The following is a 22,409-nucleotide window of genomic DNA, read 5'->3' on the forward strand; positions in this document are numbered from 1 at the left end:
GTGTGGAGAAACCCACTCTTGCACTGTGGTGAAAGACACCTGGTAGAGGGGGTAGGGGTCGGGTCTAAAGTGGCTTCTCAGGGCAGTCAAGGCACAAGGCAGGGGGTAACATACTCAAAGTACTCAAAAAGAAAAGCTGTTAACCAAGAATCCTATTCCGGAAAAGTTATCTTTCAAAAATCAAGGAGAATTAAGACATCTGCCTTATAAACAATACTAAAGGAAATTCTTCGGGCTAAAAAGACTGACCCAAGGGATTCCAGGGAGTACTTCAAATCCATTAAAAAACAACAACAACAACAAAGGTAATTGATAATTATAAAAGACAATATAAATATATATTTTTCCTTTCCTCCTTTAATTGATTTAAAAAGCAATTGTATAACACAACATATAAATAATGTATTGTTAGGCCTATAACATATAGAAATTCTTCATCTGGCAAAATCATCCTCTAAAAATGGACAAATTAAGATATTCCCAGATCTAATAAGTGCTGAGGGAGCTCGTCACTAGTAAGCCTGCCCCACAAGAAATGCTAACGGAAGTCCTGCCGGCTGTCATGCAAGAGCACCAGGCAATAAGCTGAAACCATACGCGGGAGTGAAAAACACTAATAAAGGTTACTCATAGGTAAATATAAAATCCAGTATTGTTCTATTTTTACTCTGAATGTTTTCTTATCTAAAAGTCAAATACATCGAGCAATGATTATAAATCTACGTCAGTAGGTGCATGAAATCGATGTAAACTGTGACAACATAAAGTGGGAGGTACAGAACTGCATGGCGCAGAGCTTTAAACACTACTGAAGCTAAGCTGATGTTAATTTAAACTAGATTGTCATAAATTTACTACGTTAATTGTAATGTCCACAGTAAGCACTAAGAAAATAACTTTCAAATACACAGAATAGGAAATGAGAAGGGAGTCAAAATGGCATACTAGACATAAAGAATTATTACATATTTCAATAAATACATGAAATGCTCCAATTAAAGACAAAGATTGGGAGAATAGATTTAAAAAGTACATGACCCATTTATTTATTTTTTAAAAATATTTATTTATTTTTGAATGTTATGTTTATTTATTTATTTATTTATTTATTCGTGAACCGTGCGATCATGACCTGAACCAAAGTTGATCCATTTAAATGCTGTCTATGAGAGATTCACCTTAGATCTAAAGGCACAAAGGAGTTAAAAGTGAAAGGACAGAAAAATATATTCCATTCAACTAGAAACCAAAAGGGTTTCTAGGGGTGGTTGGTTATACTGATACCAGGCCGTAAGTCAAAAAATATTATTAGAAGCAAAGAATGTTCTATATTGATAAAAGGGTCAGTCAAAAGGACATAACAATTATAAAACCATATACACCTAACAGGAGAGTCCCAAAATAAGTGAAGCAAAAACTGACAGAATAGAAGTGAGAAATAGTTCTACTAGAATAGTTGACTTCAAAACCCCACTTTCAATAATGGATAGACCATCTAGACAGATGATCAGTAAGGAAACAGAAGACTTGAACAACATTATAAACCAAAAGACCTAACAGACATATACAGATGCCCTACCCCAAAACAACAGAATATCCTTAGACATATCCCTAGAATATGCTTAGATACTCTTTGAGACACATTCCCAGAGATATGTGGAAATGGAAACACAACACACCAAAACTTGTGGGACACAACAAAAGCAGTGCTCAGAGAGAATTTGCAGCTATAGATGCCTATATAAAAGAGATCTCAAATCACTAACCTAATTTCACATGTTAAGAAGCTAAAAAACTAAACACACAACTAGCAGAGGAAGGAAGTAATAAAGATCAGACCAGAAATAAATGAAATTGAAAGGAGGGAGGGAGAGGGAGAGGGAGAGGGAGAGGGAGAGGGAGAGAGAGAGAGAGAGAGAGAGAGAGAAAATCAGTGAAAACAAACATTGGTTCTTTGAAAAGATCAACAAAATTGGCAAACCTTCAGCTGGACCAATAAAAGAACTCAAATTACCAAATCCAAAATGAAAGTGGGTACCTTAATACTGACCTTAACAAATGTAAAAGGAGTCTAAGAGAATACTACAAACAACTGTGTGCCAACCAATTAAACAACCTACATGAAAGGGACAAATTCCTAGAAACACACAAACTACCAAACCCAACTCAAGAAGAAATAAAAAAAATATGAACAGACCTATAACAACTAAATAGATTGAATCAGTAATCAAAACCTTCCAACAAAGAAAAGCTCAGGACCAGATGGCTTCACTGATGAATTCTACCATTTAGAGAATAACACCAATCCTTCCCACACTCTTCCAAAAAACAGAAAAAAAGGAAACACTTAACTCATTCTATGAGGTCAGCTCCACTCTGATATCATAGCCAAAGACATCACAGGAAAGGAAAATCACACACCAACATCCCTTACAAACATATATACAGAAATCTCCACAACAGGTTAATCTATACACAATCTATACACAAAAGGTAAATTAGTGGTGGCGCAGGGCTGGGGGAAGCAGGGTGTGGAGGATGATGACTGAAGGGTACCGGGTTCCTATCTGAAGTGATGATAATGTCCTAAAACTGACTGTGGGGGTGGCTGCACAGATCTGTGAATATACCAGGAACCACTCGACCGTATACTTTGATGGGTGAATTGTGTGGCATATGAATACATTTGTTACAAAAAATATTTGATTAACCCAAAAGAAGGCAGAAAAGGAGGGAAAGGAGGGGGAAAAAACAGAAGCAACTAATATAAAACTAATAGCAAGAAGACAGACTAAAAGCTATCATTAATCACATTAAATGTAACTAATGCAAACATTCCAGTTAAAAGGTGAAGATGGTCAGATTGGATTTGCTGTCTATAAGAATCTACAGGGAGGGGGTACTGTTTAAAGGAGGTACCCTTCAACAAATGGGTTAAAAGTTTAAAAAGATGGAAAAGATATACTATATTAACACTAGTCAAAATAAAGCCAGAGCAGTTAAATTAATATCAAACAATGTAGATTTCAGAGCAAAGAATATTAGCCAGATAGAGAGGGTTATTTCATAATGATGAAGGGTCAATTCTTCATAACAACCCTAAACGTTAACCGAGTTTCAAAATATTGGAAGCCCAAACTGACAAAACTAGAGACGAACAGACAAATGTACAGAGTTGGAGATTTCAATGCCCCCTCTCAATAATGGAAAGAACAAACAGACCCCAAATTGGCAAGAACACAGTAGATTTAAACAAGACTCCTCAGCTTGACCTGATTCACATTTATGGAGAACTCCATCCAACACCATCGGCTACACAACCTTCTCAAGTACACGTGGGACATTTGCCAAGACAGGCCACAACCTGGGCCATAAAATAAATTTTACTAAATTTAAAGATTCAAGTCAAAGCATGTTCTCTTACTACAGAGGAATTACATTAGAAATAATTAACAAAATATATATGGAAAATCCCTCAAATATTTGGAAACTAAATAACATACTTCTAAATAAGCCATGAGTCAGTAAGTCAAAATAAGAAGGTGTTTTGAAACTGAAGAAAAAGGAAAGGAACATATCAAAATTTGTGTGATGTTTCTAAAGCAATAGTAAGAGAAAAATTTCTATTACTAAATGCCTATATTAGAAAAGAAAGGTCTCAAATCAGTGACCTCAGCTTCCACCTTAAGAATTACGTGGGGCACCTGGATGGCTCAATTGGTTAAGTGTATGACTTCAGCTCAGGTCATGATCTCGCAGTTTGTGAGTTCGAGCCCCACGTCCAGTTCCATGCTGACAGCCCAAAGCCTGGAGCCTGCTTCAGATTCTGTGTCTCCTCCTCTCTCTGCCCCTCCCCTGCTCATGCTCTGTCTCTCAATTATAATAAATAAACATTAAAAAAACACAACAACACAGAACTAGGAAATGAACTCAGGTGCCTGGGTGGCTCAGTTGGTTAGGTAACCGACTTCGGCTCAGGTTATGATCTCACGGTTTGTGAGTTCGAGCCCTGTGTAGGGCTCTGTGCTGACAGCTCAGAGCCTGGAGACCGTTTTGGATTCTGTGTCTTGCTCTCTGCCCCTCCCCTGCTTATGCTCTGTCTCTCTTTCCTTCAAAAGTAAATTAAAAAAAAAAAAAAAAAAAAAAGAATTAGTAAGTGAACAAATTAAATCCGAAGTAAGCAGAAGAAAGAAAATAATACAGGTCAGAGTGGAAACAGAAAACAGGCAAAATAGAAAAAAGAACTATATAGAAAATCAATGAAACCAAATGCTAGTTCTTTAAGATTAAAAAAAAAATTGGACAAAAATAAATCAAATGTCACAAGAAAAGAATTTTAAGAAGTAGAGGTGACCAATATTATGATCAATCACACTACAAATAAAAACACCCCAGTTTTTTGTTAGGCTGAATAAGTAAAGTATGCATGGTAGTCTCATACAAATCCTTACCAAAGAATAAGAAATTCAGGTGTACTGGGTTCTTAACAGGGATAAACTTTAGGGGTGCCTGGATGGCTCAGTCAGTTGAAAAACCAATTCGATTTCAGCTCAGGTCATGATCCTAGGGTCATAGGATTGAGCCCTGCATCAGGCTCTGTGCTAAGCACAGAGACTGCTTGGGATTCTCTCTTCTCTCTCTCTCTCTCTGGTTCTCCCCTGCGTGCGCTCTCTCTCAAAAAAAAAAAAAAAAAAAAAAAAAAAAAAAAAAGAAAAGAAAAGAAAAGAAAAAAGAAAAAGTGATAAACTTCATTTTTTAGGATATTTTTCACCAGAATTTGAACATGAAACTATTTTTTTTTTAATTTTTTTTAACGTTTATTTATTTTTGAGACAGAGAGAGAGACAGAGCATGAACGGGGGAGGGTCAGAGAGAGGGAGACACAGAATCTGAATCAGGCTCCAGGCTCTGAGCTGTCAGCACAGAGCCCAACGCGGGGCTCGAACTCACGGACCGTGAGATCATGACCCGAGCGGAAGTCGGCCGCTTAACCGACTGAGCCACCCAGGCGCCCCGAACATGAAACTATTATGAAAGTTAATAAAAGGAAACTTTATTTAGTAGAGTGGAGTTAGGAGATGGGCAGGGGGAGCTGTGGGCCCAGCACTAGTTAGCAACCGCAGACCCAACAGGAGGAGAGGCACCTTGCAGGTGGACACTACTTACTCAGCAACAGGAAGGTTTCCTGCTGCTCCGGCAACAGCCCAGCCAATGAGAAGCCACCATACTTCCAGCTCCCAGTATAGTCCAATGGACATTCTGTTTACAACAGCCCCGCCCAACCTCCCGCCTCCTCTATAAAAGCCTCCCCGCCTTACTCTCCAGACTTGCCTGTAATTCTGGTGAGGTTTTCCTGTCCTAGGTTGGGATTCTCTGCTATTCTCAAATAACCCCATCTTTACCAGTAAAATAGTTGGCAGTGTTGTTTTAAAGTTACCAGTGTTTAAGTACACAAGTCATAAGAAACCATTCCTTACAGTTGAATAATAAACTAAACAGGGTCACTAACCTCCTCGGGGTGAAGGAGAATCATGTCCTCCAATGACCACGAGGACACCAGAGTCTTCCAGTTTCACTTTCCATTTCTCAATGATAGTCATAGACTTGTCCTGAAAGCACAAGGACATTGGCAGTTCAGGAAGCTTTCCTCAAAACAGATGTGACTGTTCATGCTAGGGCTAAATCACCAACAGGAAGTTCGTAAGTACCTTACTAGCATCATTAAAAACCGAGAGCTCCATGGAGCCTTCAAAGTCCTGTTGCAAAACAGACTCCAAGCACTCGTCCAGCCACAGTTCAGCGTTGTAGACCGGGAGGATAATAGACTGCAATTCAAAAGAAGTGGATTAACAAATGTAAGTGTGAGGGCTAATAATGCCTTTCCTCCATTCCGGTTTACTTTCCTGTTAACCCTGAGCATTAGCCCCATGCTCATTTCCAAAGGGCGAGGCCCGAGATACAGAATAATTGGGAATAAGGCTTCCAAAGAATGTGTCACCAAAACAGAAGGTGCCTGTTCCTTCTCTCCAAGCTCTAATGTTCTTTTGCTCCGTAAGATTTATTATGTCTTAGATTTCACTGAATTGTCTTTGGGATACTTTTGAAAAGGAAACAAAAATATTAAAGGCATAAAAAATTTTCACAGTTCAATGGCAAATTCATGTGTTCTCCAATCACTGGTCAGAAACATCATTTCGGCATCTGTGTATCTTCTAATTCACTCATAAAAATAATCTATTGGTCCTTTTCTTGGTGGAGTAAGCATTTTCAGTGAACCATGACATTAGAGAAACTCCAGCAAAGAAACTCTTTTCAAGTGCCTGGACACAGGCTTTAACAAAGTATGGGGGTGGGTACTGGGAAAATGGGGGTGACCTCCATCTATCTCTCTCTCCTTTTGCTCTACTGAGTTTAGGACAGTTTGGTGCTGTCTTTCTCTCCTACAGCCCAAATCAAACAAAAATCTCTAAAGTGTATGGAGTAAAACAAGTGAAACCTGACTGCCAACAAAACAGCTGATTACTGGAATTATCTTAATTTTGTACGTTACCACATTAAGCAATATGAAATACCCAAAGACAGAAATTACAGTCTACCCTAACCCTTGAGTTTATACCCTAATGAGGAGTGGACAAATTCCTACACAAGAAGACAGAACACGGTCATCCAGGTGTGTGTACACAGTGCATATGCATACACATACGCATGGGCACAAACGATATGCACATACGTGAGTATTCAGTATCTACCTGCAGTATAGACAGGATTATAAAAATACTAAATCTGAATACGGTTTTGAAAAACTCATAGATTGAAAATATAATTCAAATTCTTTACTCTGTGGATCTGATTCAACAGCGAGAACCTTGCCTGAATCTGTTAGCCAAAAAGTGGTTACCTAATTTACTCACATATTTACTTTCCTTTTAGTGTTTATTATTTTTGCGAGTGATAGAGAGACAGAGAGCAGGGTAGTGGCAGAGAGAGACACACACAGAATCGGAAGCAGGCTCCAGGCTCTGAGCTGTCAGCACAGAGCCCAACTAGGGGCTGGACTCACAAACCAGATCATGACCCGAGCCCAAGTCAGAAGCTTAATCGACTGACCCACCCAGGCACCCCACATATTTACTTTTAAAGTAAGCATTATTCTTTAATGGAAAAGAAAAAAGGAAAGCATGTTTTTAATGTCCCCAAGATCTACAATAGAAAACAATGTGGATTTCCGTCAAAGATGGGTCGTAATTAAGTTCTGTTGGCACTCTTCTGCTGGAGGTTGCTTTGGGTACAGACCCCCCTAGGAAAGCTCCTGGGAAGTGGTGACCCTCAGTAGGCGACGTGGGGGTGAGGAGAAGGGACAGGGAAGGAGGAAGAGAGAGAGCGGAGGCTGGAGGTCAGAGGAGACAAAGGGGAGTCGGGGAGGGAGGGGACGGGAGGAGACGAGGGGACGAGGGGAGAGGACGAGAGGAGGGGAGGGGACGGAGAGAGGGGGGAGGGGACAGGAGGAGGGGCCGAGGTGGTCCCCGCGGCCCGGGCACCTACCACGTGGGGCGCCGCGGCGCGGTCCCCGTGGGCCTGCATGGCCGCGAGCTCCTTCAGCCGCCCCGCCCCTTGAGCCCGCAGCCACGCCCACGTTGGCCTACGGCGCGTGCGCGGGCGGCTCGCCCGGAATGCCCCCCCCCCTCCCCTCCCCAGGCCTGCCGCCTCCGGTTGGTGTGGTAAGCCTGCGATCTAGCGGGGAGTGGAGAGGAGCGGCCTAGAGAGGCTGGAAGCACGGAGCGGGGGAGCAGCGCCCCCGCGCGCCCAGGGCGGGGAAGGGGGCGGGCCCGGGGAAGGGGAGGCCTGTGGGGAGGAGAGTGGGCGGGACGGTGGCGGGTCGGGGGGGCGGGCCCGTTGGGAGGAGGAGGGCTCGGGGGGCAGGGGCCGACCTGGGGAGGGGAAGAGCTCGGGCTCAAGTGGAGCGGGGAGCTGGGGGAGGGCGGGAGGAAGGCAGGGCAGGGGGCAGGCCGGGGCCGGAGGGGGGGGGGGCGGGGGGAAGAGGTGGACCCGTGGGGAGGAGAGGGGCAGGGGGTGGGCCCTGGGGGAGGGGGGGCGGGAGGGTTGGGGAAGGGGCGGGGCGGGCACGTGGGGAGGGGCAGGGGGCGGGGTCGACGAGCTCTGGGGAGGGGGAGGGGCGGGAGATGGGATCCTGGGGAGGGGGCGGGGCCGGCAGGGCGGTGATGTGTGCGGGTTCCTGGAGGTCGGGGCCTTGTGCTTTGGAGCTTGGGCGGCTCTTGTGTCCCCGTGTGTCCTCTCTCTGCCCTGTCCTTGGGCCCCCCAGCCCTCCTGCTCTCACCTGCGGGAATTAATCAGCTCTGGAGTGCTCAGTGAAATAAAATGTTATAAACATCCTTTGGTTGTGCAGAAGGTGGGGTTTGTGAGAAATCACGCTGTGCTGTTGGTTACAACTTAAAATCCAAACCAGATGACCTTTAACATCACCTTTTTTTAAAAGAAAGGAAGCACGTGACAAGTCATCTGACCGACCCGACGCAGGACCAGGAGAAGGCTGAGAGGGAGACGAGGACACCCGAGCCTTCCCCCAGGAGGAAGGGGCGTAGGGGCGGGGCCTCGGTGTGCCGCGGGCCTCCACCCCTCATTTCTGTCTCCCCAGCCAGACAAGGGTTGTCTGGGCTCAGCGCTCCTGTCCTAGAGCCCCTAACCCACGTGTGTCTCCTTGCAGCTCTGTGCAGCAGAGTCCCCGAGACCCTTACCCCACTGTTTGGCACCGAGTAGTGGTGTCCTGTCAGCGGTGTGACCCCTGGGAGCTTGCGCCCCTCCCGGTGGGACAGGCCCGTGAGGGCCCACTGAGTTCTGCCTGAAGCTCGTGGACCAGTGGCAGCACTCACTCACGTTAGGGTGATTATCCCCCACGTTGGTCCCAACCAACGTAAATTTATGACCGAGTTTATAGCTATCACTGCCGGCACAGATTTTCTCTTGCCCCAAACCAAGAATATTCCACAAACTAACAATTAAAACAAAGCCAAACTTATTCTTTAGATTTTTAAAGCATCACTTTAAATGTAATTTTTCCTTAACCTGCGTCAGTATTTGCAAAGCCCTTATATGGGTTGAAACTCTTAGGTAAGATGGGTAAAAATGCAACCTTATTTACAGTGGCATATTAGGACTAGCTTATTTTAAACAAGTTGGTAGAAAGCCTCAGAGTAGTGGGGCTCCTGGGTGGCTCAGTAGGTTGAGTGTCTGAGTCTTGATCTCAGGATCATGAGTTCAAGTTCAGCTGCTGGGCTCCACCCTGGATGTGAAGCCTACTTTAAAAAAACAAACAAACAAAGCCTCCTAGTAGCTCCCGGAATACCTGCAGGCTTTAGAGCCACAACCCTCAGCAAGCAATGGGAGGAAGAGGTAAGAGGTCATACATGGTGTCCCGTGCCTCCACAGCACATGACATCGGAACTGGGCTTGGTTGCCCTGTCTTGCTTCCTGCATATCTCTTGCTGCCAGAAATTTACTTTTCATTGCCTTTCCCCTAATAAAAGTTTGGTGATAATCTGCTTTTTGTAAACATTCAGAAACGTCAGAACATTGCAAGCTTCAGAAATGCAGGGTTGAGGCTGGGTAAGGGCCTGAGATTAATCCCTTCCTGGATGGCAAGATTCTCAGCAGAGAGCAGGCCCTGGGGACTGTCCCCTCTCCACACCAGAGGGACAGAGGGAGGACTTGGGGCAGATTGAAAAGATAAACAAAGTCACAGGACACCTGAGGGGAGGCATGTAAAACTCGTACAGCTTTTGGCTCACCAGCTGACCTTTTCCTCTACTTTAGTTGCTGTTTGTTCAGACTAATTGGTGGACACTGGTTGTATCCAGAAGACTTGATGCCAGTTTCCAGGGCCTTCAAATATGGAAACTGCCCAACAGCCTCTACCATGCTGGTGTATGGGGCAGATAAGTGGCGAGGTCTGAGCCCCAGACTCAGGAGTCTGCCTGCAGAGTGTCAGGGGAGGGTGAGTTCAAGCTCCAACAGCAGCCAGACGTCCCCCGCAACCCCGGCAGGATGAACCCCAACACAGCTCCAGCTGGACCTGCCAGGACCATGGGCCTGCTGGGAGGCAGGGACCCGCCGGGCACTGGGGAAGGAGACTGGCTGCCCTTGGTGGCCAGGGCCCCTGGATGGTAAACGTGTTCTCCAGGGAGCAGCCAGCTGCCTGAATGTTCCGCCTGCGCTGTTGCTGTGTTTTAAGTCTGCTTGGGACTTGTGTTGGTTTAATGGCTCATTAAGGGGTTGCAGCCCATACTTTTTAAACAAAGTAACTTACTAGACATGGCCTAGTGTGGATATGATCATGTCAGTTCCATTGTCAGCAGCCTGACTTCCTGGAGTTGAGACCTGTTGGGGTTCTATTGCCTCAGTAAGGATTCTGGCTTATGTTTTCATCCCCTCCACTGGGTAGGCCACTGGGTACAGGGTCAGGGTGCCCTAGACCCCATTGCTGTCCCCCACAGCCACAAGCAGGGGCTGGCCAGTGGGTGATGTGAAATCTGGAACGGCACCCTGTTAAGGGGAATCTTCTCCCCCAGCGGCTCTCAGCTTTCCCTTGGGGCGCTGCTCCCCGCCCCCCTCAGCCGTGCTTTCTGGGAGTGACCCCACTCTTACTGGTGAAGGGGTGAAGGGGCAGAGTGCCCTCACAAGGAGGATAAGGGGTAGACTGGGCTAGACTCTGTCCCACAGAGTCAGAAAATCATATTACGTGGAGGAGGGGCTGAGCAGCCCTATATGACCCTGCAGGGAAAATCAAGACCCCACTCAACACCTTAGCCATAGAGCACACAATGAATGTTTTCTGAGGAATAACTAATGCGTGGAAGCCATTTTGTTGTACCAGTGTGCATTGCTCTGAAATGGACCAGGTTATTAGGAACTCTGGAGAGAGACCGAGAATCCCATCAACTAAACATTTTCTAATGCCAGGCACTTTACAAATATTGTCTCATGAAGGCCTAGCATACATGATTGACCTGAACCCAGAGTCTGGACTCATTCACCGGACTGGCCGCAGGAAGCAATGAGGTTCCCACTAGAAGCTGCATTCAATTAACAGCTGAGCACACATCTGGAGTGGATTTGATGCAAGCATTTGAGTATCACATAGAGTGTTTGTCTTGGCCTGGGTGCCCATCCCCTTAGCCCAGAAAGCAGAGCCCGAGTTGGGGCCTTTGCAGTGAGGGCTTTTGTTCCCAAGAGGCTGGGGGCAGGGGTGTGGGGCTGGGAAGGAGAGGGAGCCAGAACCAGTGTGCTCTGTTGATGGGGTCCCCATTGTGGGCAGCTGGAACTGGAACCCTGAACCTTCCCAGACCACTGGAGAATTATCCACCAGAGCTCGAAGGAGAGAAGCCTTCACCCTTGGTCCTGTCATCTGGGGTCGCCCCTTGGGGCATTCACTCCCCTGCACTTGTGGGTGGTAATGTGGGATCCCACAGGTATCCCCTAGGGCACGGCCAGGTGAGGCTTGTCCAGAACTGTGTGCCGTGGGCCTGGCTGGAACCAGAGTATGAGAAAGGCTGAGCAGGAGGCCAGAGGAGGCTGACATGAGATTGGAAAAGCAGAAGGAAACTTAATGTAGGGCCTCCAACTGCCACCATCAATGAGCACATGTGTATGATTCTGGAGTGATTTCAGCCATCTGCTCTCCAGGTTCTGGGTAACTCACAGGTGGGTGGCAGGTGCCTGTGGGAGGTGTGTGCACAGCACGGGTGTTAGTGCTTGAGCACCCTGAGTGTGCGAAAGGCCAGGAAAGGCCAGTTACACGTCCTCCTCCTAAGTTTTAGTAGGAAAATGTCATCTGTAGGAGAAACGGCTTGGTTAAGTTCATAGAACCTGGAGAACAGGAAAGCCAGAGGCTTCAGGATGACTTCAGCCTTTTGAGTGAGGCCTCACAAAAAGTGGCTAATGTCAATGACAAAGCCAGGGGGCTGCTGGGAGCCTGGCCAGGGTGTTAGCCAGGAGCCTCCCTCAGCCTGCCTCAGCACCTGTCCCCGGCAGCTCATGTAGGTGAGGGCCGCATGGGATCTGACACCCATTGCATCCTTTACAGCTAGAACAAAGCACGGGTGCTCTTGCAATGTTCTTTTATCCACTGCCATCCCGTCTTATGGGAAAGGCCATATTCATGGTGGCCAGGCATGTGGGGGCCACGCTGGGACTGTTTCTGGGCTGGGCCACTTCTCGGCCAAGTGGCCCTGGGCCATGGACACAGTCTGAGCCACTGTGCCTGTGTGAGCATCCATTTCTCATACAGCCCAGGCTGTAGCCTTAGGCTCGGAGTGCCCAACAGGGCCAATGCCTACCCCACACACCTGCTGTGCCTCCTGGGTGTCCCACACCAGGGTCCAGCCCCAGGAGCTGAAGACCCCACCCTGTACCTTCTCACCCACTATTTGCAGACCATTCCACCTGCACAAGCCCCCCCTGCAGAGCCTCTGAGCACCTCATCCTAACCCTCATCCTCAGTTCAGCTCGCGGCCTGTGGGCCATGGGGCACACCTTCCTCTGGGTCTCCTGCTTCCTGCCCTTGTGCCACATGGCCCCTTCCCACCCTGAAGCTAATTCCTACTTGTCCTTCAAAGCTGAGAGTGCTGTCACCTCTCTGTGTCCTTCTTCAGTGCCCCATGGCCCCTGAATAGATAGCACCATCGTAACACATCACAGAGCCCTCCTTTCATTTCTGGGGACTGTTGGCTCCTGGGGAAGGGGCATGTCTCTGGCTTCAAATCCCCAATGTGTCCTGTGCCAGCAGCTGGCCGATGCTGTCAAAGATTGAAGGACCAAATGTCATAACATCCACATGATCCACATCCTTGATTTATAACCTCTCTGTTCCATGAGTGAGAGTCTGCTCCATCACACAAAAAGTATTAAAAGATACTTTTCAAAAAAGTAAAATCATGAGTCATCCAAATACAAAATGAACACGTGTCAGGATTTTAACTCATCAATAAATGGGGAAACCAGTAAGATGTTAAGCCTGATCAAACGTAAAATCTGAATATGGACACATGTAGACACAGTCAGGAAGGGAGTGCACTCACATCACACTGGGGAGCACCCACTGAGCATTGACCCCAGTCAGTGCTTGGAATGATCTCTTCCACAGGGTGGAAATCAACTGCATCTCTGTGGACAAGATTCCTCTGCATCACATTGTTTTTTTCTAGGCTTAGGGAGTTGTTACATCACTCTATCAGAGATAATGCAAGGTGCTGACCACTGCAGAGCCAGGAGACCCAGCACTGACCAGGCTTTCCACTGGAAGGGTGCCCAGCCATCTGTTTGTCATTTTAATGCCATTTACACTTTTTCCTGGTAAAGGCGCCACACAAACGCCTACTATATCACTTGGTGGGACCGAGCCCTGCATCAGAAGGAAAGCATACATCTTTCCTCCTGAGGAGAGGTGTGCTGGGACCCCAGGGGAAGCAGGGCACTGTGGGATTGGGACCCTGCGATGCTCTCCCCTGAGGAGAGTTTGGGGGAGGTGGGGAGGGAACCCCAGCCATCCCAGCTCACATCCAGGCCTCTTGCCGTGCAGGCCAGACACGCACAGTGGTGCTGCTCACACACGGGTCACCAGCACTCGCTGGTAGGGGACAGCGTCCAGCAGCCAAGTAATAAGTGGCCTGTATTTGAATCCCTGATGGGGACAGCTGTCACCTGGTCCCCTAGTGCTGCCTCCCTGAATCATGAGATCTGACACTGGATCTCAAAGCTTCCTTAGCTGGATTTTGTTGAGAGACACTCCTACATGGATCCCTCGGGCTCGACCTCACCCAGCTGGGCATGCCAAGAATGTAAAGCTTGGCATGCTCCTTACCTGGGCCGATACACGAGCAGCCGGGAGGCGTGAGGGAATGTTGCCGTCCAGGAGGGAGGCCTGGCTTGCTTGCTGCCTGCTGTAAAGAGAGGCCCTCTCCTGGTGAGGACCCCTGCCCACACAGCGTCTCTTGGGTCTGGGAGAGGGGCTCGGGGAACCCATGCACACATGCTGACCCTCTAGCCACTGATTTTGCTGTGAGGAATAAACCTGTTTATCTCCTCCTGGGAGCCCCATATCTTCTGTGAGCATGTGAGTATGTGGCAGGCTATCTCGGCAGCCCCAAGTGGAGGAAGACCTCCCACCTTGCTCAGTCCTGCGGCGTCTGGTGGACACTGTGGGGACTGGGGCCTTGTGCTCACACCTGCTGGGCTTGGCTGCTTTGACTGCCTCTCTCACTCCAGGTACCTGGCCTGGGGACCCATCTAGCTTGAGGAGGCCTAAGCTAGAAAAGCAACAAGGAAAATCAACATCCCGAACCCCAGCACGTGAAAGATGTGTCCAAACACCAACACATTTTTATACTTTCACGTTTCAGCCCCCCAGGCTCATGGCCCCAGAGACCCCACCGCTCTGCCCCCAGCACTGTCTCTCCTTTAAGTTGCTGCCTCCGTGGGGGCAGGGACAGGGTCTTTTTGTCCACTGCCAACTCCCTGCGGCTGGCAGAGTCCAGTGACCACGTGAGTCAGCTGCTGGTGCAGGGCCAGGGCGGGGAGGCTGGGAAGGGGCCTGGGGCTGGCTCTCCAAGCCTGCAGGGTGGACACAGATACCGCTCCAGGGCAGGCTTCGGGTCCGGGCCGTTCCAGCCTCTCAGCCCGTGACCCATGGTCAGACAGGAGAGTTCCCACTTACAGGGGGCTCACATCTACGTGTAGGTCTAGTTAGGGACTTAATATTATCAAAATGACTCAAGATGTTCAAAATACCTTTTACCTCAGTTTTACATGGTAGGTATAGAAATCACCGAACAGCAGGTGTATACTGTCTGAAATAGACTGCTGGTTTGGATTATGTGGTTATTTTGATGAATGTGGACAGTAAAGTCAGGTAATAATTCAGGCTTTCTCAGAATTACATTGTCCAGTTTGATGACCCACAGGAAGGGCTGTGCCCTGCCCCCCCCCCCCTCTCCCTGGGCTGGATTCAGCCTCTCACGTGTTTGTTGGGGGCTGCAGAGCATTTTGGACATCAGTGTATGGATTCTGGACCACATGGTAACCCTGAGCTCATGCCATCTCCTCCTGGGGACCTCACTGGGGGCTGAGTGAGGGCTGTTCTCTCCTGCCAGGCTTCACAGTTCCCTGGGCAAATAAATGCCACAATATCGAAGCTGCACTTTGCCCTTTGCTCCTCAGTGGGTCCCCGAGAGCCTGTGGCCTCATGCGGCCACTGTCACCATTGCCCATTCCGAGCTCAGGCCCAGTGTTCCTGGGTAGAGCCCTTCAGCTCTCTGTAAGAGAGCTTGGCTACACTTATGTACACATTTTAAAGTTTTAATGTTCTATGAAAATAGAGCTTTAAGCAAATAGGGACAAGTGTAATTTTTTTAAAGCAAACACTCAAATACAAGAGTCTTTTAGAACACATCTTCTGAGAATGAGCCTGGCATTTTTTCCACGGCTTATCACACCTGCGGCGTGGCTGCTGCGCTTTGTGAGCTAACGATACCGAAGAGTGAGAAATGATAACTGGCAACACGGGCATCCCCAGATGTGGGAGGAGAGGGTGCTTGCCCCTCAACACTGGCTCCACAGCCTGTCATAGCCTGAAGGCACAGGATAGCCATTCTACAGGTCCACCCAAGCAGACTGGCCGGGAGTGTGTAAACTTGGTCCATTAAATGAAATTAGAGGCACTGATGATGAACTTCCTGCTGGTGCTCCCTGCCTTTCAGGTTTCTTGGCACTGGCTTCTGGATTTGGTTGACGAGTCCCTGCCGTCTGCAGAGCCCCCAGTGCAGGAGGCAGCCCGGGGGCTCTGAGGAGCTGTGCAGGCACGAAACCAGGGCCACGAACAGGTGAAGAGTTCACCCATGCGGCCTCACTCTTGGCTCACAGGCCCTGTGTCCCCTGGAGCTGAGGGAAGTGCCGGTGGCCACTGGCCCTGGCTATGTCCAGGTGAACTGGGAGCTGCGCAGGGTGCCTTCTGGGTCCTCCCTTGTACCTGCTCCCTGGAATGGACTGGAGGGGCCGGGCCTCAGAGAGACATTCCCCAACCTCGGGGCACCAGCACAGTGGCCACAGGGCAGCAACATCTACAGCCAGGTCTGGCCCCCCACAGACAGCCAGGCGGTGCCAAGGGGCACTGTGGTGAGGGGCTCTGGGTCAGCCCTAGGCCCCAGCCTGCTCATCACAGTCTCCCTTTACCTTCATGTCCTTGCCTCCAAATTGGAAACAGTGATGTCTGCAACCCAAGTGGGTGTAGGGCTGGGAGATCATAGGGGAGCAGAGAAAAACTGCCAGGCTGTAGCTCAGCTCTGCTGGAATCCATGTGAGGCCCTGTGGGAGCCATCAGGGAGGAAGGTCAGCTGGATGGAGAAGGTTTAATGTCTGGGACACCCAAGGTGACATTCTCATGCAGGGCCAAATCTGGTGGTCAGATTTGATGTTGACATCACTCTGTGGCTTTGCCCATATGTGAATCTGGAAAGCCAGGACTCCTGGCTGAAGTGTTTTGAACTGGCTTAAAAACATGGTATCGGCTGGTCGCTGGTGCCCATGGCCCCACTGATGTTATCAGGGAACAGAGCCCTGTGTCTGCTGGTGCCAGCCCCTGTGGGCAGGCGGGGGCCCCACTCTGCCCTGGAGGCCTTACTGTGGCCGGGGGTGGTAGAGCTTCCTGCCAGCATGGCCTCCCAGGGCCGGCGGCCTTCTTCCTCCAGCTTCAGTGGAACCTACCTTAACCAATTCATTGTGGCGCACCCACAACGTCCCAGTTTTAGCCCTCATAGTCTTGAGTCCCAAAGGCCTCTCTGTCTTGGAAAACTGGGATCGTTGGTCACAGAGCCCCAGCAAGAACTGGTGGCCAGGGCTTGGGGGGACATGGGACTGTGTGATGTCCCCAGAGAGAGCAAGGGAACCCCTTGGAGAGGGAGGGTTCTGGGTGGACAGGACTACGCCTGCACAGGCCCCCGGCAGGAGGGAGTGAGGACTCTCTGACACCCCAGGGTGTGGAGGGTACGGCCTCTTCTGCTCAGCTCACCTGGGAGTTTCCTGGCTCCGGCAGCCTTGGCGACTGTGGGCAGTAGTAAGGCTCAGACTCCTGATTGGGGCTGTCATCACCTCCACGGGGCCTGTCTGCCTGGCTGTGCCCCAAACTGTAGATACCTTGCTTTACCAAGCACACCGTTGGGGGCAGATGTGATCCTCCCATCTGAGGATCTCAGCGACCCCCCACCCTGAAATGTCACCACACTGCTCCTTCCTGTGGTTGGGAGATTTCCTCCTCTGCATTATCTATAAATCTATCACGAGATGCATTCTTTCGTACTAAGAACGTCAGCAGTAGAGCTGGTGGGGGTTACTCGGTCTCAGCTTGGACGTCACTCTGTTGCCCTTCTGCTACCCTAGAGCCCTACACGCTCTGTGTGTCCAGGTCAGGGGGCCTCTGGAACTAGAACCGGCTTCCCCAGGGAGTGGCTCCTGAATCCTAACTGTGGAGGGGGGTGGTGGTGCGGGCCGACAAGAAGGGGTGGCATGGAGCTCTGGCGCGGTCACCTGCTGTCCCTCACCAGATTATGCGCTGGAGAAGTGTTAACAAAAAGTGGCAGAATGCCATGTCTACTGGGATGGGGTTGCAGGCATCTGATACTGCTGACATGGGACCCTTGGGACTCCCCCGCTGATACTCCCGACACAGGACCCTCTGGACGCCCCGCTGCCAGGGTGGCTATTTTCACCCTGTGGACACTATGAGCCCCACTGACAGCACCGGCCTCTCCTGGGGCCCTCGCACGTGCTGACCAGGCCTGATCCCCTACCTGGCCCCTTTGTTCTGCACATTTGAAGTTGCCCTGGAGGTATTTGCTGCACCATCCAAACCTCTTCTCAGTGAAAGAGGCACTGGGAAAGGCCTCAAGCCAGCTGCGAGCAGAACTTTGGTCCTTTTGGGAATGGGTGGGGTTAGGTTAGGCTGGCTCAGCTCAGATTTAAAATGACAAGAAACAAACCCAAGACCTCGGAGTGCGGGCAAGGCAGACGGTGACCTGTAGCCTCCCCAGGGCCATCTGGGGGACAGTTATTTTTGCTGTTTGAGGTTTTGTACTTCCTGCTTGGACATTTTTGGAAGCACAGGAAACACATGGGGTTTAACTACAGAAAGGAAAGTGCCTCCAAATCTCCTTCCATGGGGAGTGTGCCCGTGAGGACCAGCCTTTCCACATGGGCGGTGGAGAGCAAGGCCCCGGGGCACAGGGCCGTGTTCCCCGCAGTGGAGCTGGGAGCCAGGGCGTGAGCCGGGCTTGCCCACCAAGCTGTCTGCAGCACGCCCTCGCAGTGGGAGCTGGTGATGGGGTCTTGCCTGGGCTCCCGTGAGAAGCAGAGAAGACCCTTCCTTGGAGGGTGCTGGAAGCAGTGTGTGGTGGCTGTGCTGCCTTTCCGTCCTGAAAAGCCTACGTGAGTGCCGGCTTGCGCCCTGGGGCACTGACCATGAGCTGGGGCACAGACAAAGGCCTGTCCCTCTCCCCACCTCCCAGCCCTGGCTTGCTGGAACACCAGTCAGCACAGCGGCTTCCCCCCTCCTGCCTGAGTCGGGGAAGGAGGTGCCCAAGGCTGGAGGTGGCCCTCGAGTTACGCTGCAAGGTGGATTCACACTTGTAGGAGACTGCACAGAATGTGGGGTCGGGTGATGTGGGGGACATGGCCCCACGTTGGCCATGAGAAGTAGGTACCCAATGGCCATGGGAATGCTGTGCAGGACACCCCCCCCCCCAGTCCCCCAGTCCCCCAGGGGGACTTTCACGTGGCTGTCTGCTGGAGTTCAAAGTCCTGTTGAATGCCTCCTATGTGTAGATGTTGTAGCAGGTTTTTGGGGCCCACAGATGAGAAAGACACATCTGACTCCAGGAGCTGCAGCCTGGGCAGGGCTGATGCCACCCAGCCCAGCCCAGTCCAGCCGGTCAGCGCCTCCCTGACCACCACCCTGAGGATGGCAGTGTGGCCTCCCTCACGGGCAGGCTGGGCCAAGACAGCATCTTTGCAGGGAGGGGGTAGTGGGGGCTGGGGAGGGCCCAGTAGGTTCTGTGCCCCAAGGGCCTCCTCACGTCCCTGCCTGCACCCTGCCTGTGGTCGCAGGGCTCTGGGGGCCTGGAGACCCCAGGAGGGGTCAGGAAGGACTGTGGGTGGGCAGGCTGGGTGGTTGCCAGGACAGGAGACTGTGAATATTCAGAGCTGGTCACCCAGGGAGATGGCAGCCGCTCCGCCCGCCCTCAGCTGGGCTTGAAAAGAAGTGAGAACAGACGGAATTCAGAAGTGCCCACAAAAGGGCTTCCTGTCGACACCAACAGACTTCAACTCCTTTCTCCTCCACCCCCCTCCCCAGCCCTGCACTGGCGCCGTGGCCGTGCTGCATCCCCCAGGGTGACAACCAGGCCACGAAAAGAAAGTCGAACCCCTGGCCCCCAACCCTATGATTTGTTTTTTTTTTTTTAAACTGGGTTTGAAATCCAGATCCTGCCTCACAGGCACCAGCGCCAGCCCGGAGGGCCCTGCGAGCTCCCTGCAGACTTCCTGCTGCAGGTTCAGGGGGACACCGTGGACGCCCCTCCGTAGCTTCCTGAGTGCCACACGGACTACACACACATGTGCACAAATGCGCACACACACGCACTACCCACACGATCATCCATGCACACGCACGCACGTGACTACAAGCTCCTGCATGTACACATGTGGATGCATATGTGCACACACAACACGTGTGCACACACACTGATACACGCACGCGCGCACACACACGCACAAGGCATGTACCCGCCCACACGCACCACACTCACACGATCATCCACGCACACGCACACACATGAATATACGCTCCTGGACATGCACATGTGGATGCATACGTGCACACACACACGGCACGTGTGCACACACAGATACACACACACACGCACCACCCACACGATCATCCATGCACATGCACACACGTAAACACCTGCCTGCACATGCACATGTGGATGCATACACACACACATGACGCATGTACACACACAGGTACACGCACACACATGCACAACACACATTCACTCACAAGGCATGTACACACACATGTTCACATGCCCAAGACGTGCACACACACACCTGCAACACGAAGGGGACGGAGACCCACCGTTGCAGGACAGGACCAGGATGAAGGGGAAATTGCTCTTTTTCCTCTCAGTTCCTCTGGCACAATGGATTTTTTCCCCAATAAGTTTATTTACCCTCCTGGTTAAGGAATATGACTGACAACATTTTCATGAGCTCTCTAGGCTTTTCTATGTCACTTCCTCATGACACAAAGCTGGCACACAGGTGGCTGCTCAGGGTCGAGGGGTTCGTGGGAAGGCAATGCACCCACAGGCATGAGCAGCAGGACTCAGGCATCCCCCCCCCCCCCCGCCAACACACACACTCTCCACTAGAACAGATGCCAGCAGTTCCTGCGGCCACTGCTGCTCAGGGTTGAGCGGTCAGGACTGGACGGTGGAGGGGACAGAGGGAGGGAGCTGTCTGTGCTCCTGAATCACAAACAAAAATGGGAACCACACCCACCCTTTGGCCATGCATGCTCCACCCGGGCCACCCACAGCCCCTGTGGGGTCCATACTGTGCTTTCATCAAGTCCATTTACAGGTGGGGAACTGGTGGATTGAAGAAAGGATTGCCTTCCTCCAATAACACACACAGAATGTGCTGGAGGTTGTGGCGGACGCCACATCCCCATCTGCCCCTGATGCTTCAGGCACCATTGGATCTGCTGGATCACGCGGCCCAAGTGACAGAGCAGCTGAAACAGCAGCCTGGACCTGCCCCAGGGCCTTCTCGAAACGAGCAGACTTTTAGCCCTTCAGTAAATTGGCTGGAGTAACACACTCAAAGGAGGAATATGTTGCCTCCCAAAGCTAGAGACCTATTAGTGTTGTGCCTCTTTCTTGGTTGCAGGGGGTGCCAGCTAACCCTTTACCTCGGAAGAGATATCTCCATGTGCCCCACCCGTCTGGACTCCTAGAAATGTCACCGAGGAGGGAGGCCCCTGAATTACTGTTGGACTTATTTCCCGCCTCTGTCATGCAGATATCCTACCAGTAAGTCTAGAGTTGCTGCCAGTACGTTATCGGTATCATGGACAAGGGTGAGATCTTGTGGAAGGGAATAGCGATCGAGGTCCCTGGGAAATAAATTATGACATAGGGCTGGAGAGTTGATGTTACCCCGAGGTTGCACAGTGAAGGTGCACGTCTGGCCTTGCAGCTGAGAGCAAGCTTCTCCTGGGGCCTTGCGGGCATGGGTGGACAGACAGGCATCTCCCCAGGGCAGTAGCTGTACTCCGGGTACCTGGGTTGTGTTAATTTGCTCAAGCGATGAAAGTGCAGCCAGGGCAGCAGCTGCCACTGGGGCAGCCACCACCCAGCTGAGCTGACAATGGCCCTCTGTCACTCTCCAGGACCCTCCTGCACAGGCCAAATAGGGGGAACCTGCACCATCCACGTTCTCGATGGTGGCACTAATCTCGAAATCCTTCCAGGAGTATGGGCTGCTTTGGGCTTACTCTTTTCCCAGTAGAGATGATTCTAGTGGCCCTACTTGGCCTTTCCCTCCCAAATAGGCCTCACTACACAGGTCTGGGAACCGGCGTGGGGACGTGGACAGCTGCTGGGTGTGTTGATCCCAATCAAGCATTATGGAACTGGGGAAGTAAACACAGGGTGCATTCAGGGCCACACCAGACCCTCTGTGAGACAGACATGGGCTAAAACTCTGTGGACCACGTGGCCTCCATGAGCCCCCACTCTGGCTGGACCACTGTGATGGTCTGGGTCCCTTGGAGTCAGTGTCTGTTCAAAATCTGTAACTGGTGGTCCCAGAAAGCTCTGATTATTCCCTTTTCCCCAGAGCACAGTTTCCTGGATGAGAGGCCACAGAAGGTGAAGACCGGGGAAAGATTACAGTTCAGTGATGCTCCAGGACCTTCCTTGAGGGAACCCTGTCTCTCCCACTTCAAGGTGTTCTGTGTCTATAACTGGCTCAGGTCTGAGAATTGATGGAGGGGCCAGGACTCTGTTTTTTTATGATTAGTGTCAAACTTTCCCACATTTGACCCAGAACTTCTCTGCTTAAGTAGATCAAGTGAGAATTCGTTGGGCTTCCTGTGTGTTTGACATCTAGCCTTGCCATGACCAACCAGCCAACACCACAGGTCTCTGTGAGTCCTTGTGACTGCTGCTTCCACTCTGCTGTCCACCCGGGGAACCACGCCCACCTTGCCTTTGGCAGGTGAGTGTCCCTGCCACCCCAGGATCCAAGTACTCTGTCATATTCAGGTTCCTTGAGCTGGTGTG

General features: G+C 50.6%; 1 protein-coding gene and 1 long non-coding RNA gene across 6 annotated transcripts in view; one reads left to right on the forward strand and one right to left on the reverse strand.

Moving 5' to 3' along the window:
- B3GNTL1 (UDP-GlcNAc:betaGal beta-1,3-N-acetylglucosaminyltransferase like 1) overlaps positions 1–7,670 on the reverse strand; it is a 93,703-nt gene extending 86,033 nt beyond the window's left edge. For all 5 annotated transcript variants that reach the window (XR_006211378.1, XM_042967312.1, XM_042967306.1 and 2 more), the window contains exons 1-3: positions 7,543–7,670; positions 5,709–5,825; positions 5,510–5,609 (exon numbers count right to left, since the gene is read on the reverse strand). Coding sequence is in view for 4 of the 5 variants with exons in the window: in XM_042967312.1 (XP_042823246.1) it covers positions 5,510–5,609; positions 5,709–5,825; positions 7,543–7,581 (256 nt within the window). In the remaining variant the exon portion in view is untranslated. The remainder of the gene's footprint in view (positions 1–5,509; positions 5,610–5,708; positions 5,826–7,542) is intronic.
- A 10,513-nt stretch (positions 7,671–18,183) lies between these two features.
- On the forward strand, positions 18,184–22,167 carry LOC122233740. Its single transcript, XR_006211431.1, has 3 exons — positions 18,184–18,486; positions 21,013–21,155; positions 21,964–22,167. It is a non-coding gene; the product is annotated as an uncharacterized LOC122233740 (long non-coding RNA).
- The last annotated feature ends 242 nt before the right edge of the window (positions 22,168–22,409 follow it).

The sequence above is a fragment of the Panthera tigris genome, chromosome E1, assembly GCF_018350195.1.
Source record: "Panthera tigris isolate Pti1 chromosome E1, P.tigris_Pti1_mat1.1, whole genome shotgun sequence".
In the NCBI taxonomy this organism is placed as follows: domain Eukaryota; kingdom Metazoa; phylum Chordata; class Mammalia; order Carnivora; family Felidae; genus Panthera; species Panthera tigris.